The sequence below is a fragment of the Ursus americanus genome, chromosome 36, assembly GCF_024610735.1.
Source record: "Ursus americanus isolate L20-20 chromosome 36, mUrsAme1.1.p, whole genome shotgun sequence".
NCBI lineage: Eukaryota > Metazoa > Chordata > Mammalia > Carnivora > Ursidae > Ursus > Ursus americanus.
The window spans coordinates 25,449,680-25,466,351 of record NC_142162.1 but is presented as its reverse complement, the minus strand read 5'-3'; the positions used below and the strand labels follow the sequence as shown (position 1 = coordinate 25,466,351).

The following is a 16,672-nucleotide window of genomic DNA, read 5'->3' as shown; positions in this document are numbered from 1 at the left end:
GTGTCATTTGCCGGGCACTCCATGCCAGGCTCTGGGGACCGCAGTCAGCAAAGCACAGACCTGACTGCAAGGGGCCTGCAGTTTCAGGGAAGACCGTTGATTTGACCCCAGATCAGTGTGGGCTGGTAAATGTGTAACAACCAGCTCTCGGCCCCGGGGACTTAAAAGCCCTCGTTTGTAGCATGTGCTAGTTTCCCTGGCATTGCTACCTCCACCGCGGCGGACCAAGCTACCAGGGCGAAACCACTAGACAAAAAGCGGGAAGACCAGCTCCACAAGCTGGTATGAGCTGACTCCAACCCCCCGCCCCCAGACCAGCTGCTCCAGCTCCAAGCTGAGGTGAACGCAGAAGGGCTCAGGTGTGCCGGAGAAGGCTGAGCATGGGGTGCATGGGGTGGACCCTTCGGACACGGACACAGGGTGGAGACAACAAAGGGATGCAGCCCCGCCCACCAGGCAGGTGGTTGGCTGAAGCCAGCTTCCCGCCACGTCCTACGGAGAGTCTTCCCTCTTCTTTCTCCGTTCAGTGCACACTTAGCCATTACCCACCATATGCCAGCCACGCTACTAGGGAGACATCAGCGAACAAAACCAAGATCCCTACCCAAGCAGGCTAAGGAGTTTGAGCAAGTGTGTTTGAGCAGGAAGAATAGACCCTGGGCTTCTAATTTAAAGAAGGTGGCTATTGAAAACACCATTGAAAGAGTGGTATTTGAGTAAAGATTTAGAAGAAGAGAGGGAAGTAGCCATGTGGCTATTGGGGGCGATATTTTCAGACAGCGGGGACAGCCAGTAGAAAGGCCCCAAGGCCTGTGCCTAGAATCCCAAGGAACAGCCAGAATCCCACAGGCCTTGGAGCGCTGTGATCCGGGAGAGGAAGAAGGAGCCAGAGGGTGAAGGGGCCCAGGTCCCGTGCCGCTTTGATGTTCGTTCCGTTTCTGTCTCCCCTCATTCATTCCTCCTCCCTGTCCATGTGGGCAAGATCTAGGGCAGCAGGGTTCTCGACTTTAGTGCACAGGCAAACCACGTGAGGTATTTGTCCAAATGCAAATCCTGGGCCCTGGCCCAAGAGAGTCTAATTGGGTGGAGCTTGGGAATCTGCCTTTTTACCAGGAGATGGACCACTGATGATGCGGGCTGAGACTGAAGTGGGAGCCAAGGACCCAAGCACTCCCTGGGGATCCCCACATGCCCTGAGAGGTGGAGGCAGACAGTTGCTGTTGTCTCTTGAGCTCATAGATTATTATGACGCTTTATTTCCAACTCCCATGGCTGAACCACTGATCTTGCCCCTGTTCACCTGTAGCCCACATACGGGGAGAACCCCCACCCCCACCCCAGTGGTTCAGCCCAGTTAACCAGGCTGGGGTTTTGCCCGGGAGGACTTGGGTCCAAAGCTGCATCCATTTAGAAAGTCTTCACCCGCCTGGCATTGTGCCCTGCTGGCTTCTCCCTTGGGGACCTCCCATCTGGCAGCAGGCTCCCCGGACTTTTGGGTACTCTGAGTCTTCTCTGGCACTCGGACTTCATGGTTGAGCCCAGCCTACTGTGCCCACAGGTGCCAATACCCCTCATTGGACCAGAGAACATCGTGGACGGAGACCAGACACTCATCCTGGGACTCATCTGGGTCATCATTCTGCGTTTCCAGATTTCCCACATCTCCCTGGATGGGGTATGTCCCAGCCCCCAACCGCCCAGCCCAGCGCACCCTGGCCACACTCCCGGCCCCTGGGGACAGAGCAGCTCCACCTGACTGTTAGGATCCCCACAACAGACCCTGGCGTCCACACAGTGAATACCCACTCTTCAACCATGGGCGAAGAAATGAGACTGTCAGAGAGATTGTAATATGCTGAAATGACAGCTAGATTCACGCCCTTCAATCCTGATCTGGGAACAAGCCATTCACAACTGCGGGGTTCAGGTGACTGCCTAGTGCCTGCCTTTCATCCTGCTTGGTTGTTCCCTACTTTGGCACAGAAACGCTCTCACTTCTATTACATCTCTAACGTACTGTTGGGAGAAATTAAACATGCAGAGGGAGTCCCGGCCCCAGAAGTTTCCAAATCCCTAGTATCCTGAACACCAAAGAGATGGTCCTCCATCCTCCTCTTGGTCGACCTCTTATTTTCCCACAACTGAACTGGAAAGAGTAAGAACACGGAGTGCTCATATTTATCAACTTCCATAGCTTGGTGCTTTCCAAAACCCCACCTAAAGCTCAATTCCAATAGGTTATAAAAGCCAACCTAGAGAATGAGAACCTAATGAAAAGAAGCCATAGATCTGGCTCAGATCCAGGAGGACCCTTGAAACCCATCATGTGACTGTGAGCCCCAGGACAGCAGGAGCTTTGCCTGGATGTGTCCCTAGAGTCTCGCACCCATGCGATGAATGAATGGATGGGTGAATTTCTAACTGGCCTCAAGCCCTTCTGTGCAGCTACGCTCCCCTCCGCAGTCCCCTTTAGCCAGTTCCAGGTGCCCCTGCTGCCCCTTCCCCTGACCGGCTCTCGCTCTGCTCCCTGCAAAACAGATGCAACGGGAGCTGGCTGCCCCTGGGAGCTGGCTGCCCCTGCTCCCTCCCATGCTCACCCCCAGACTCTCTCCTGGGTCATGTCTGCCTAGTGCTTAGGGCATGTGCTCCAGGCCTTGAGGCTTCCCCCCTGCACTGCTGCCCACCCAAGCTCCCGGGCCCAAAGGGCAAGGGAGGCGATGCAGCCTGCTGGGCTCTGATGTTTTGAGTTTATAACCAGGAATTGATGGGGGGATGGAGCACATGAGAGGAAGCCGGGATGGAAAAAGGAGAGGGGCCTTTGGCAGGTGAGGGTGAGGGAGGGAGTGGGTAGAAGGAGAGTCTCATTGAGGGCAGGACAGGGACCAGGAATGGAGGCTGGAGGAGGGGGAGTAAATGGGAGGAAGGAGGTGGGAGAGAAGCACTGAGGGGAAGAGAGAGAGCAGGGTAGGGGTGGGGACAGGTGGAACCAAGAATAACAGAATAAAGGAAATTCTCAGTAATAGAAACATGGAGGGCGGGAGGGAATTGAAACCAAAGGAAGATGTCCTTGCCCGGCCTGAAGAAACAGCACAGGCTCTGCCCTCAGCAGCCCCGTGAGGCATCAGGGTGGTAGACAGGGGGGCTCGCCCGTCAGAGGCCAGCTGTCAGCCATTCCTGGTCAGGCAAGCCCTGCCCTATTGGTGGAGGGATGCTGGGCAGTCCCCTCATTGCCCCTCTGCACCTCCTTATGCCATCCCTACAGTGTAAATAGTAATAGTGTCCCCCTCCTGGGGCCGCGAGAGGTTGGAGAGCCACGTGTACTGGCTGGCAGACAGCCCATGGGAACCAGGAGCCAGTCTAACAAATCCCAGCCTCAATTCCGTGGGGCCCATTGTTAACACAGCGTCCAGCCCATCAGAAGGGCTGGAAAAACGGGAGCTCCCGCTGTTGCGGTCACCAGCCGTGACTCAAAGCCAGCTGCTGGATGGGACAGCTTTCAGGCGCCCCACTTCTTTGGAAGGCCGATCTTTCTCCCTCAGCCCCAGTCCCTGCCCACCGCAAATGAAATCAGTAAAATCAGCCGCTCTGAAGAGAGAGCGGTCCGCACCTGCCTCCAGGTTGGGGGAGAAGAATCACAGCCAGGCCCAGCCCGCCCCTCCCACGGCCTGCGGGTTCTGCTGCCTTCCCAGCCGTCCCTGCATGGTGACCCGCTGTCCTGCCCTGCCAGGAGGAGTTTGGGGCCAGCGCAGCCCTGCTGTCTGCCAAGGAAGCGCTGCTGGTCTGGTGCCAGCGGAAGACGGCCTGCTATGCCAATGTCAACATCACCGACTTCTCCCGCAGCTGGAGTGACGGGCTGGGCTTCGGTGCCCTCATCCACGCACACAGGTGCGCACGAGGGAGAGCCCACCGGCGCCCTCCCAGCCCGGACCTGGCCGGAGGCTGACTCAGCCTCCCTCCTGCAGGCCTCCACCACCGAGCCGAACTCCGAAAACGGGCTTGGGTCCTGAAGCTGCCCATCTCCCACATCCCTCTGGCCCCTGCCCCCCGGGCACGGAAGTAGAGCAGGCTGATAGCGAGGCCCTCCCCCCTTCCCTAGGAAATCCCGTGGAATTGGCCAGGTTTGCCTTGACCCCCCTTTCTCCACTTTCTGGGCCCCTGACTCTATTCTCAGTCCTCTTCCTGGCAAGTTCCTGCTCTTTTAGAGCTTCTCCCCCTACCCAGAAGCCTGGCGCCCCGAAGGAAGTTAACCCTCCCCTATCAGAGCCCCGTTCCTTCATTAGCGGCTCAGATTACGGGCAGGGGAAACTAATGTGGTAAGTGTGACGGCCTAGGAGCTGGTTTGCCTTTTGAGCAAGTCCCTTAGACCCAAGCAGGGAGTGACTCTGGTGAAGAGCTCTGCCTGCTCTCTGTCTAGGCCAGACCTGCTTGACTACTGCTCCCTGCGCCCCGAGCGCCCCCTGCGCAACCTTGACCTGGCTTTCCGCGTGGCTGAGCAGGAGCTGGGCATTGCTCCGCTGCTGGACCCCGAGGACGTGGCGGCCCTCCAGCCTGATGAGCGCTCCATCATGACCTACGTGTCCCTCTACTACCATCACTTCTCCCGCCTGCACCAGGAGCTAACGGTCCAGAGGAGACTTGCTAAGGTTGGTGACAAAGCAAAGGTGGCATTGAGGAGAGGTGGGGTGAGTGAAGTCTCCGGAGTCAGACACAGCTGGGTTTGAAGCCTGCCTCTGCCACTTCCTGGATGTGTGGTCTTGACCGTGGCCCCTAACTTTTCTGCGTTTCCTCTGTCAAATGGAGCCGGTAATGCCTGGGGTAGGAGAAGGCTGCCATGTTTTCGGGAGTGTTGAGCACAGTGGCCAGCACAGGGCCTGGCAACGGGGAGAGCCAGGTGAGCTCCATCCTCTCCTGTCCCTCCCCCTCCCCCGTGCTCTTAGGCTGTTAAGCTCCTAATGGGATTGAAAGGCTCAGGGAGAGCCGGGCTCTGTAAGGACAGGCACAGTCCTGCTGGGCTCAGTCCATGTTTGGGGAGGCTCTCTTCCTCTCTGGGCACAGTGGCAGATGCAAAGGCCTGGGAAGGCTGTTCTCGGGGTTGGTGTCTCAGCTGGGCATGGGGCAGATGATCGAGGCCAAGGGCTCTGAGCTGCTTTAGGGAGGTGGGGGCCTCAGGGAAGGAAAAGACAGCTCAGATAAAGAATGGTACCTCCAGAGGTGAGGCCAAAAGGGGTAAAATAAGATGGGGGAAGGCAGGATGGGTGCCCCACACTCCTGGGTCTAAGTGTGGGAGGCAGGCAGACCCGCTTCTCTGGGGGCTGGAAGGACCCCCACTTTAGCGCAACCTTAGCTGGGGAGAAGGAGCTACCCCCCCAGCCAGGGAACCCTGGCAGTCAGTCAGCAGCCAAAAGGGGAGCGCCTCCATTCCAGGGCCTGCCCCGAGGTGCTGCCCTGAACCCTCCCCTTGCCTCCTCCAGATCCTGCTTCAGCTCCAGGAGACCGAGGAGCTGCGGACGCAGTACCAGCAGCTGGTGGCCGACCTGCAGTGCTGGATTGCAGAGAAGCAGGCGCAGCTGGAGGCGCGGGATTTCCCAGACTCCCTGCCCGCCACGCGCCAGCTCCTGGTGGCCTTTGCCTTCTTCCGCACCCAGGAGAAGCCGCCGCGCCTGCAGCAGCGAGGGGCCGCAGAGGCCCTGCTCTTCCGGCTGCAGACTGCGCTTCGGGCCCAGAACCGCAAGCCCTTCCTGCCTCACGAGGGCCTGGGCCCTGCAGAGCTGTCGCAGCGCTGGGCAGGCCTGGAGCGGGCCGAGGCCTCGCGGGGCCAGGCCCTGCTGCGGAGGGTCCTACAGCTGGAGCGGTTGGAAACCCTGGTCCGGCGCTTCCAGCGCAAGGCAGCCCTCAGGGAGAGCTTTCTGATGGACACAGAGCACGTGCTGGACCAGGCCACAGCCGCAGACCCGCCAGCCGGCCTCGCCGCAGTGGAGGCAGCCACCCAGAGGCTGGGCATGCTGGAGGCCGGCATCCTGCCCCAAGAGGGGCGCTTCCAGGCCCTGGCCGAGATCGCAGACGTCCTCCAGCAGGAGCAGTACCCTGGCTGGGCAGATGTGGCCTGCAGGTGAGCCCGGGGCACGGAAACCATCCTCAAAACAGGCTAAGGCCTTCCTGTCCTACCCCTCTCTTTACGTACGCCCATTCCTGGCCATGGAGGGGTGATCTCCAGGAGCAGGGCTCCCTTGAAAAGATTTAACTCCCACCAGTGCCTGAAGTTCCAGCATCTGTAACGGACCCCTGTTGGTGAAGCACCGCCCTTTCTAGATACCTCTGATTAATTCACTCCCTAAACATTTACTGAGTGTCTATGTCCCAAGCACTGTTCCAGGTGCTGGGGATGTAGTAGTGAAGAGGACAAACAATGATCCCTCCCCTCACAGAGCTTACACACGACTAAGGAAAACAAAATGCGCATATAGTCTGTGAGATCGTGATAAAAATAGTAATAAAGCATAGGGGACGATGAGGTGCCAGCAGGGGAGGGAGTTAGATAGGGTGGTCAGAGGAGGCTCACTCTTGAGCAAAGACCAGAAAGGAGTGAGGGGCCAGCCATACGGGTGTGGGGGCTACCCCAGGCAGAGCGAGTGGCTAGCGCAGTGCGCCAAGGTGGGCGCATGCCTGGCGTGTGTGAAAAATAGCGTGGAGGCCAGTGCTGACCGAAGGAACCAGTAGTAGCTGAGGTCCGGGGCAGAGGGTGGAGGCAGACAGCATGCTGGGTAGTGTAGGGCACAGTAAAAGCAGATTTACTCAGGCTGATGGGGAGTGGGTCGTGGGAGAGCTTGAGCGGGGGAGCGGCACACCCTCCTGTTGTACAGTGACCACTCTGGAGGCCACGTCGGGGACAGACGAAAGGGGCAGAAGCAGAGAGACCACGTTTGAGGCTATGTGATAGTCTAGGCCAGACAGAAGTAATGGAGGGATGACAAATGGTGGGATTCTGGGTGTATTTTGAATCCAAGAGGATTTGCAACAGATCAGATGTGGGGTGTGAGAAAGTGAGTTCTCCTGATTTTAGCTCAGACGTGAAGGTTGGAGTTGCTTTCTATCATCTGAGATGGGGACTGGAAAGAGGGCCTGGGGGCTCTAAAGACGTGAACCTCACAGACCCTCCTTCTGGTTTCTCTGCCTGTGTCTAAGAAGCAAGAACACAGTGCCCCAACCGCCCCAGGCTAGTATGCTCCAAGCACCCAGCCACCGGGCTTGGGCTCCATGAGCTCCAAGCCCTCCACGGGCTGGAGACCCCCAAGGTAGCTTCCGCACCCCAGCCTAGTAAAGACCACCGTTATTCTCATGTTCTCCAGGCAACGGGAGATCACTGGGCGCTGGGAGCGACTCCTCGAGCGTCTCCAAGGGCAAAAGCAGCAGACAGCATGCTTGCAAGCGGTGCTGAGCTTGCTGCAGGAGGTGGAGAGTGCCTCCAGCCAGCTCAAGGAGCTCCAGGTGGGCCCTGCACCAGCAGCCCTACCCCCACCCCGGGCAACACAGCAGGTGCACCAGCACAGGCACTCACGGGGACCCAGCGCCCTGGGGCTACAACAATCGCCTGTCCCCCCTGGCCAGGTGCTGGCCGGCTCCACAGCCTGTGGGCAGCAGCTGGCAGAGACCGTGGAGCTGCTGCAGAAGCACGACCTGCTGGAGGCCCAGGTCTCAGCCCACGGAGCCCATGTGCACCATCTTGCCCTCCAGTCTGCGGAGCTGGACGACTCCCTGGGCGGTAGCGTGGAGGTGCTGCAGGCCAAGGCCCAGGCCCTGGCCCAGCTCCACCGGAGCCTGGTGTCTCTTGTCAGGGCCCGGTAAGAGCCCATCCCCCTCTTCTACCTTCTCCAGAATTCCCGTGTAACCCAGTGTTCCTCCTGCCCAGGTTAAAATACTGCTGACCTGGCAACTTCCTCCACATTGACCCTCACACCTAAGCCTTCTGGGTCCCCTGTCGACTCAACCAGAAAAAGAGAACTCCTGTCTAAGGGGAAGTGTGTGAGCCCAGTGGGGAGCCTGCTCCCCAATCCCTTTGGGCCCCTTGCTCTCCCTCAGGCGGGTCTCGCTGGAGCAGAGCCTGCAGCAGGCAGAGTTCCTGCACAACTGTGAGGAGGAGGAAGCCTGGTTGAGGGAGCACAGGCAGCTGGTGGAGGATGAGGCCCTGGGCCAGGACCTCAGCCAGATCAGAGTGGCCCTGCGGAAACACAAGGTACCTGCCTTGGACCTACCAGTCCCCACCTTTCTGCCAGCCTTTCTTCCCTTCCCTTCACCCAGTTCCCGACTCTGCCCCCCTCCAGGCCCTGGAAAGCGAGCTGCGCCACCACCAGGCCGTGTGCGCTGATCTCGTGTGCAGGGGATGCGACCTGGGTGCCCCCGGGCACCCCACGCGGCCGGATCCCCGCGAGAGAGCCGAGGCGCTGCAGGGCGCGTGGCAGCGGCTCCGCGCCCAGGTGGCCAGGCGAGGGGCGCGGCTGCAGGCGGCTCTGCTCGTGCAGCAGGTAACAGGGCGGCGGGCGGTGGGCGGCAGGGCAGGCGTGCGGGGTCGCCCGTGCTCAAGCCCGCCCTCCTTGCCGCAGTACTTGGCTGACGCGGCGGACGCGGCCTCGTGGCTGCGAGAGCAGCGGTCGGCGCTGGAGGGCGCTCCGTGCGGGCGGGACCAGGCGGCCGCCGAGGCCCTGCTGCTGCGCCACGGGCGGCTGGAGCACGCGGTGCACGCCTTCGGGGCCGAGCTGCGGCAGCTGGACGAACAGGCGCGGGCGGCCGCAGCCCAGGTGTCGCTCACGGTGCGTGCCGGCCGGCAGCGCCCCAGAACCACGGGCCTCCGGCCCCGAATGCGCGCGTGGTCACCGTGCTGCCCCTGTCTCCCGTGACCACACAGAAGGTGGAGATGGGAGGGCTTTAGTGACCAGGGACCTGGCATCTTGACCCCACCCCTCCCCCCACCCCTCCTCAGCAGCATCCTGCCTCCTAACCAGCCCAGTGCCTGGAATCCTGTCTGCCCAGGCTTCTAGAGGTCATCTGGGTATAGTTTGGCTTTGCTCATTTCCCCGCCAGTTTCCAGGCATTTACCAGGTTCCTCCTAGAATGCCCCCTTCGCGTCTACCAGCCCAGGGACATCCACTGGCCCCACCCAGCCAAGCCTCTGTGCTTAGGGGAGCCCCAGTGGACATGCTGCCCTCTGTCCTGTCAGCACAGATGGTGTCTGCCCTGAGCTCTCCAAAGAAAGGCCGGAGGAACCTGGGGACCTGGAGTGAGGTCTCGGGCCACTCTGCTCCCCCGGGCACCCAGAAGATGGCCCCCTCTGCTGAGCCTGACCCTTACTCTGACCCTAACACCATACTCCAGACACAGGACTGCCTGAGCCAGGACTATGAGGGCCTGCAGGCCCTGGCAAAGGTAACACTCTTGTTCAAGAAGATGTTCATGGAGCACCTACTCTGTACCGGCCCCCGAGCTGTGAGCCCAGGGACAGAGCAGTTACTGGCATGCACGCTGGCCACAAGCAGCTTACGTCATGGCAGAGATGAGAAGTCAGTAGATGGCTGTGGGTGCAATAGGAGCCCAGGTCAGGCTGGGAGTCGGGGAGGGCATCTGTGAGGCAAGGACATTGAGGCTGAGACTGGAACAAAGAGGGGCTAATAGCAAGGAGAGCTGGGGGTGGGGGGCAGGGAAGATGGGGAGACCATGCGCTAGGGACCTGTGCCAAGGCAGGAAGGAGGCCGTGGAGGAGTAAAGGCTAGAGGGCCTGGAGCCGGGAGGTGAAGCCGGGAGGGGTAGGCAGCAGGAGGAGAGCCCGGAAGGGAGGTGGACCGGGCTAGGCAGAGCCAGGTCCTACAGAAGTAAGGCCGTACCTAAGAGCCAAGGGCTAGATGAAAAGAGCACACTCTGCCAGGGCCCTTGACCTGATGCTGAGCTCCTGTCCGCTCCCTCCCCTGGGCAGAGGGCGCTGGGCCCAGTGGTGGGGCAGGGACCCTCTCTGGCCCTGGGCTCTGCTGCTGGGGCGGGGGGTGATGAGACTGCTCAGAGGGCCCTTCAGGGAAGCTGACCCTCACCCCAACCTCTGGGGCGGCCTCTCCTCAGCACCGCAGGTCGCGGCTGGAGGAGGCAGTAGCCCTGTTTGGCTTCCATGGCCTCTGTGGGGAACTGCGGTCCTGGCTGGAGAACCAGACAGCACTGCTCCGAACACTGCAGCCCCAGGCCCACAACTTGGAGGTCACACAGCTCACGTATGAGGTACCGCCCCCGTGGAGCCGAGGTGGGGGTCTCAGCTGCTCAGCCCTGCTGCCCCTCCTTATTCCTGCCCTCCTCCTTCCCTGCCCACTCCTGCCTCTCTGTGACTTGCTCCTGTGCCCGACTTGTCCGTGTTCACTCTAGTCCTGTCTGGGAAGGAGGAACGAGCGGTCTGGCCTTGAATTTTCTTTTTTTTTTTTCCCATTGAGATATAATACATGCTGGGATGCCAGCTTCACGTATGCAACATAATGATAGGATATTTGTGTATATTGTGAAACGATCAGCACAGTAAGTCTACTTAACGTCGACATAGGGCGTATCATTAACATCATGACTCATACGTGCGTGCATCTTATAATAAGTCTAGTTAACATCCGCCACCACACGTAGTTACGGAATTTTTTTCTTGGGATGAGAACTTTTAAGATGTACTCTCCCAGCACCTTTCAGATATCGACACAGTATGATTAACTGTAGCCCCCACGCTATATATTCCATCCCCATGGCCTATTTATTTTATAGCGAGAAGTTGGCACTTTTTGACCCCCGTTATCCATTTCGCCCACCCCCAACGCCCCACCTCTGGCAGCTACCCGTCCGTCCTCTGTATCTCGTTTTGTGTTTTTAGACCCCCCGTACAAGTGAGATCACACAGTATTTATCTCCGTCTTACTTCATTTAGCAAAATGGCTTCACGGTCCATCCACATTGTCCCAAATGGCAAGATTTCATTCTTCTTTATGGTATAAGAGAGATATTTAATTCTTCTGGGTGTGGTAGGTATACATGCCACATTTCCTTTGTCCATCCCTCAGCGGACAGGCTGCTTCCATAGCTGGGCTGTTGTAAATACTGCTGCTACAAACGTGGGGTGCACATGCCTTTTCAAGTTAGCGTTTTCATTGTCTTTGGATAAACACCCAGAAGTGGAATTGTTGGGCCATATGGTAGTTCTATATCGTTTTTTGAGGAAACTCCATATTGTTTTCCATAGTGGCTGCACCAGTTTACATTCCCACCAGCAGTGCACGATGGTTTCCTTTTCTCCACATTCTCGCCAACGCTTCTTTCTAGTCTTTTTGAGAACAGCCATTCTAACAGGTGGGAGTTGATCTCTGGACGTGGTTGTCGTTCGTATTTCCCTGAAGATTAGTGACGTTGAGCATACGCTTTCGTGTGTCTGTTGGCCATCTGTGTGTCGTCTTTGGAGAAATGTGTATTCGGGTCCTCTGCTTATTTTTCAGATTATTTGCCTTGTTGAGAATTTTGAATTTATTGTTGTTTATGGTGTAGGGTAGGGGGCCAGCTTCATATTTCGCAAGTGGCTGTCCAGTTTTCCCAGCACTACTATCCTTTCCCCGTTGTATATCCTTGGCTCTTTTGTCATAAATTAATTGACTGTATGTGCAGGGTTTATTTGGGGGCTCTCTGTTCTGTTCCACTGATCTATATGTCTTTACGGCAAGAGCACACTGTTTTGATTACTGTAAGTAATTACTGTAGTTTCTTACGGTAAACTATGTCGTTCGGAATCAGGGAGTGTGATGCCTCTGACTTTGTTCTTTCTCAAGATTGCTGTGGCCCTTCAGTCTTTTGTGTTTCCATACAAATTTTAGGATTGTTCTATTTCTGTGAAAAATGCTATCGGAATTCTGATAGGGATTGTATTGAATTTGTAGGTTGCTTTGAGTAGTTTGGACATTTTAATAATAATTTTTCCAACCCATGAGCATGGTATATCTTTCCATTTATTTGTGGTTTTTTTCCAAGTTCTTCCATCAGTGTCTTATAGTTTTCAGTGTGTAGGTCTTTCAACGCTTCTGTTAAATTTATTTTATTCTTTTTAATGCAATTGTAAGTGAGATTGTTTTTTTTTTTTAATTTCTCTTTCCGATAGTTCATTATTAGTGTACGGAAATGCAAAATATTCCTGTAGGTTGATTTTGTGTCCTGCAGCTTTGCTGAATTTATTTATTTGTTGTAGTAATTTGCTGGTGGGTTCTTTACGGTTTCTGCATATAATACCCTGTCCTCTGCAAATAGTGACAGTTATACGTCTTTCTAATTTGGATACCTGGCTTTGAATTTTTAAAGGGCCCTCCCAACTCTTTAAGGACAGAGATCCCAGTCCTTTGAGAGGAATACAGCTCAAACACCCACGCAGCAGAGCATGTCTGAGGTCATGTGGAGTCTTGAGGGCAGTGTGGGAAGAAAAGAAGCCCCCTCAAGGCCTGGGTCTTCCTTTCCCCAGAACTTCCTCACTGCCCTGGCTGTGGGAAGGGGCCGCTGGGCTGAGGTCAGCAGCAATGCGGAGCAGCTGAAGCAGAGATATCCTGAAAATACCCCCAAAATCCAGCAACAGCAGGGGGAACTGAGCCAGAGGTAAGAATGAGGGAGAGCAGGATGGGCTAGATTCGGTTCCCCGGCCTGCATGCCTGCTCACCTCCCTCCCAAGAAGCCAGGAGGAGACACCGGGCATGTCAGAGGCAGGGAGGAGAGAGTGGGGGGACAGCCAAGCCTGGTAGCCTCTATTGTGGGAGCCCCTGGCCAAGGTCCCAGGATGGAGGGGCTGTCCCCGTGATGGAGACATCCCTGCTCCCTCTGCTCAGGTGGGGGCGGCTGGAAGCCCTGAAGAAAGTGAAGGGAACACAGCTGGCACGCACCACGGACGTGTGCAGTCTCCTGCACGAGTGTGGATCCACACGGGTCCAACTGCAAGACCTGCTACTCCAGCTGGAAACCCTAGATCTGGGGCAGTCCGAGGACAGCCACCGCGCCCTGCAGCTGACCCAGCGGAAGATGCTAACACTGGAGAGGAGCGTCAGCTGCCTGCAAAGCACAGCCAGAAAGTACAGCCTGGGTTTGGCACGGTGACGGGCCAGGGAGGCAGGGGAGGACTGAGCAGGGTTGCGCAGTGAGGAATGGGACGGGAAGCGGAGGGTGGGCAGGGTGTGCTATCTGAAGGGCAGGGGCGCGGTGGCCGAGCGGCCTGAGGAAGTGCTCACAGGGAAAGGGCGAGCCACACAGGCTTGCTGCCCCTAGGCAAGGGGGAGATGGCAGTGCGCGGTCACCGCCTCTTGCCCTGGGGAATCCGAGCCTGGACCCCAGGCCCAGGGCAGGGCACTGACTGGGTGGTGGACCCCATCTCTCAGAGCTGAGCAGTCGGGCTCCACAGAGAGCCGGTCCCTGCAAGAGCAGGTGGAGACGCTGCAGGGGCTGCTGGAGCAGGGACGGCAGCGGGTGGCCCGACTGGCCAGGGCGCGGGCCGAAGCGCAAGCACAGCAGAGCCTCCTGAGGGAGAGCCGGCAGCTGCTGCAGTGGGCGGAAGGCGTCTGGGCTCAGCTGCGCGGCGAGAAGGTGGCGGATGTGGCCTCAGCCCGGCGGCTGCTGATGGAGCACACGGACCTGCTGGAGGAGATCCAGCTGCGGCAGGAGAGGTCAGGATGGGGGGCGGACAGGGCGGGCTTCAGGCTGGCTAAGGCCACCAGAAAGGGCGTCACCCAGGGTGGTAGCCCAGGCTAGCGTCCAGCAGGTGCTTGGGGCAGGTCTGAAGGAGGGGGATGTAACCAAGAACTGGTCAGGCATCTGCATACTTCGGGGAGGGGCGGGGATGCAGGACAGAATCTGAGCTTCCTGGAAGGTTCTGTCAAGTGCAGACTTGGCCATACCCCACCCCAGTGAGCCTCAGGGATTGCTTTTAGTCAGGGCAGCCTAGTCTCCCAAGCCATTCTGGGTAATGCAAACCCCACAGGCTCCTGGAGTCAGATGGCTCAGGAACCCCCCCATGGGACTAAGGTATGGCTAGACCACCTCCACAGGATGGCTAGACCACTCATCCTGCAGGGACGACAGCACAGGTCGGTCAGGCAGGCAGGGTTACCAGGCACAGTCCACAGGCTGTGCCTGCAAGGGGAGCCCCAAGGTAGCCAAGTGGGCACTCAGTCCATCTCATCCTCTGCTTCCAGACTCTACTAATGGTTCAGGGCTGCCTCACCTCAGAAGAAGCAGAGCCTTTTTCTAATCCACACAAAGGTGTCCCCGTCCCCAGTCTGTGTGCCCGTGCACTCAACTGAGTGAGAGAGCCGCCCTTTCTAATGCTGTGGGCATACGGTGGCATGGATGTGGTTTGAGGGAATCTTCTACTTGCCTGGTCATCGACCAGTAGGACGGTGCCCTGGAGCAGGGTTGTGACATGGCAGCGAGTATGGCCACTATGGAGACCTAAGCAGTGTGCTGGGCCCACCATTCTGCGCATCACTAGGGAGCCAGAGTACCATTGTTCTGTGGGACAAGGGCACCTTGCGGCCAACCAGCCTCAGGCCCCCGGCCAGTTCGCCCTCTCTCAGAGCTCCAAAATGAATGCCCAAAGGAGAGGAGAGGAAGGGGGTGGGAGGAGCGGACAGGGTTTGACCTTCTGCCTGTCATCCTGGCCAGGCTGCAGCAGCTGGAGGCTCAGGGCCAGACCATTTCTGCCTTGGACTCCGCGGACTCCCGTGAACTGGCCTGTGCTCTGAGGCTCCTGAGCCAGCAATGCCAGGGCCTGCAGGCCGCCTGGGAGCAGAGACGGCAGCAGCTGCAGGAGGGGCTGGAGCTGCGGAGATTTGGCAGAGATGTGGATGGTTTCGCTGCTACCTGTGCCAGCCACGAGGCCTTCCTGCGGCTGGACGAGCTTGGGGTAGGGAGCCAGGGATACCGGGCTGCAGGGCTGCTTCGCCATCACTGGGGGGACCTTTGAAGCCTGGGCGGGGGGCGGGGGGGCTGGTGGCCCTGGGGGTTGGCAGCGGGCAAGATGGTACTGGCCCCATCGTCCCAAGCGTGACCCCCGGTCTCTGCACTCTCAGGACGATGGAGGGGAGGCCCAGAGCCTGCTGCAGCGGCACCAGGAGTTTGAGCGGCAACTGGGCATCCTTGGCCATCGAGCAGAGACTCTGCGGGCACGTGGCGAGGCGCTGGCCCTGAGCCAGCACCAGGCTGCGCACAAGTGAGCCAGGGCCGGTGCGGGCAGCACCTGCCACTCTTCCTTCCTCGGCCTGCACGGCCTGCTGCCTGGAGGCTGGGAGAGGGTGTGGGGAGTGGGGCGGCAGCGGGGCACACCCTGGGCTGTGACGGGCCTCGGGCAGCGTGGAGCCCCCGCCTCGAGCGCTCCTCCCACTCCCCCGGCCTCCAGGGTCCGAGAGCAGCTGCAGAGCGTCCAGGTCCAGTGGACCAGGGTCCAGGAGAGGAGCGAGCAGAGGAGGCGGCAGCTGCTGGCTTCCCTCCAGCTGCAGGTGAGGGGGCTGCCCAGGGGCATGAGGCCTCCCCAGGAGGAGGGCCTCGGAGTCACTGCTGCGTAATACTCGAGCACGATGCAGAGCCCTTCCCAGCCGGCAGAGCACTTTCCCACATGTTCTGTCACTGACTCTCATGGCCCCTCCTGTGGGACACGTATTGTGGCTCTGATGTTTCCAAATGAGGAGAACAGGCTGGGGCCATAATGTTCAGACGCAGAACTGAACCCAAAGTCCTGATAAACCCCCTTGCCCTCCCTCATCTGGACACTCCTCTTGCCCATCGTTTCTGGCCACAGTCTAGGCTCATGGTGGGCCATGGGCACCCGCTGCCGACCTCGGCTCTGTCACATACTTGTTCAGCCCCCACAGGGCCTCTGAGCTGGGCCGGTCCACGGGCCTCCTGTAGCATACCCTATTAGGAGAGAAATGGCCGTACGTGATCTGAGGTGGGCTGAGTTGTGGACGCTGACCACGTGCTCCTGTTCTCTGGGCACAGGACACCATGGAGCCCAGGCAGTCCCTCCCCAGGCCTCCTCCTACTGTGAGGGGAAACCTTTCCCTCCTCATCTCCGCTTCCTGTCCCCACTTAGGAGCAGTAACCCAGGCCCCACCTTGCACACTATGATTGACTCTGGGTCCTGTTCTTTCCCGAGGGGGTCCATGCGACCCCTCTCTCTAGAGGTCCACACATCAGCCCCCCACCCCGGTCACGAGACCCCTTCTCTCCTGGTTCTTGGGCAGAAATGGAAGCAGGATGTGGCGGAGCTGGTGCTGTGGATACAGGAGAAGGGGCTGAGGGCAGCGGATGAGCCTTCCTGGGAGCCTGGCAACATCCTGCAGCAGCTCAAGCGGCTCCAAGCAGCAGAGCGCGAGCTGCTGGCCACCTGTGGGCACATGGAGGGCCTGCAGCAGGTGGGGGCCCCGGACAGAGGGGACAGGGCCTGTTCCTCTTCAAATCCCCAGCCCAGATGGATGGCCTGTTTTCATGGAACAAATCAGCCAAGGAAGACTCATTCTCAGTTACCTCGGACTTAGCATCCCCCAGATTCCTCCTCCACTCAGCTGGGTACCCCCTGTCTTGGTTCTTGGTGCCTAGGCCAGCCCAGAAAGTTCGATCCGATCGTCTCTTCCTCCCACCCCCTCCCACC

General features: G+C 58.6%; 1 protein-coding gene across 1 annotated transcript in view; it reads left to right on the top strand.

Moving 5' to 3' along the window:
* Positions 1-16,672, top strand: part of SPTBN5 (spectrin beta, non-erythrocytic 5) — a 44,835-nt gene that overhangs the window by 2,335 nt on the left and 25,828 nt on the right. The window contains 18 exon segments of the mRNA XM_087859164.1: positions 1,559-1,675; positions 3,728-3,885; positions 4,415-4,643; positions 5,472-6,109; positions 7,347-7,485; positions 7,606-7,838; positions 8,077-8,230; positions 8,319-8,519; positions 8,598-8,804; positions 9,217-9,417; positions 10,102-10,254; positions 12,506-12,636; positions 12,864-13,103; positions 13,407-13,691; positions 14,689-14,929; positions 15,096-15,235; positions 15,422-15,521; positions 16,266-16,436. Coding sequence (XP_087715290.1) covers positions 1,559-1,675; positions 3,728-3,885; positions 4,415-4,643; positions 5,472-6,109; positions 7,347-7,485; positions 7,606-7,838; positions 8,077-8,230; positions 8,319-8,519; positions 8,598-8,804; positions 9,217-9,417; positions 10,102-10,254; positions 12,506-12,636; positions 12,864-13,103; positions 13,407-13,691; positions 14,689-14,929; positions 15,096-15,235; positions 15,422-15,521; positions 16,266-16,436 — 3,738 coding nt within the window.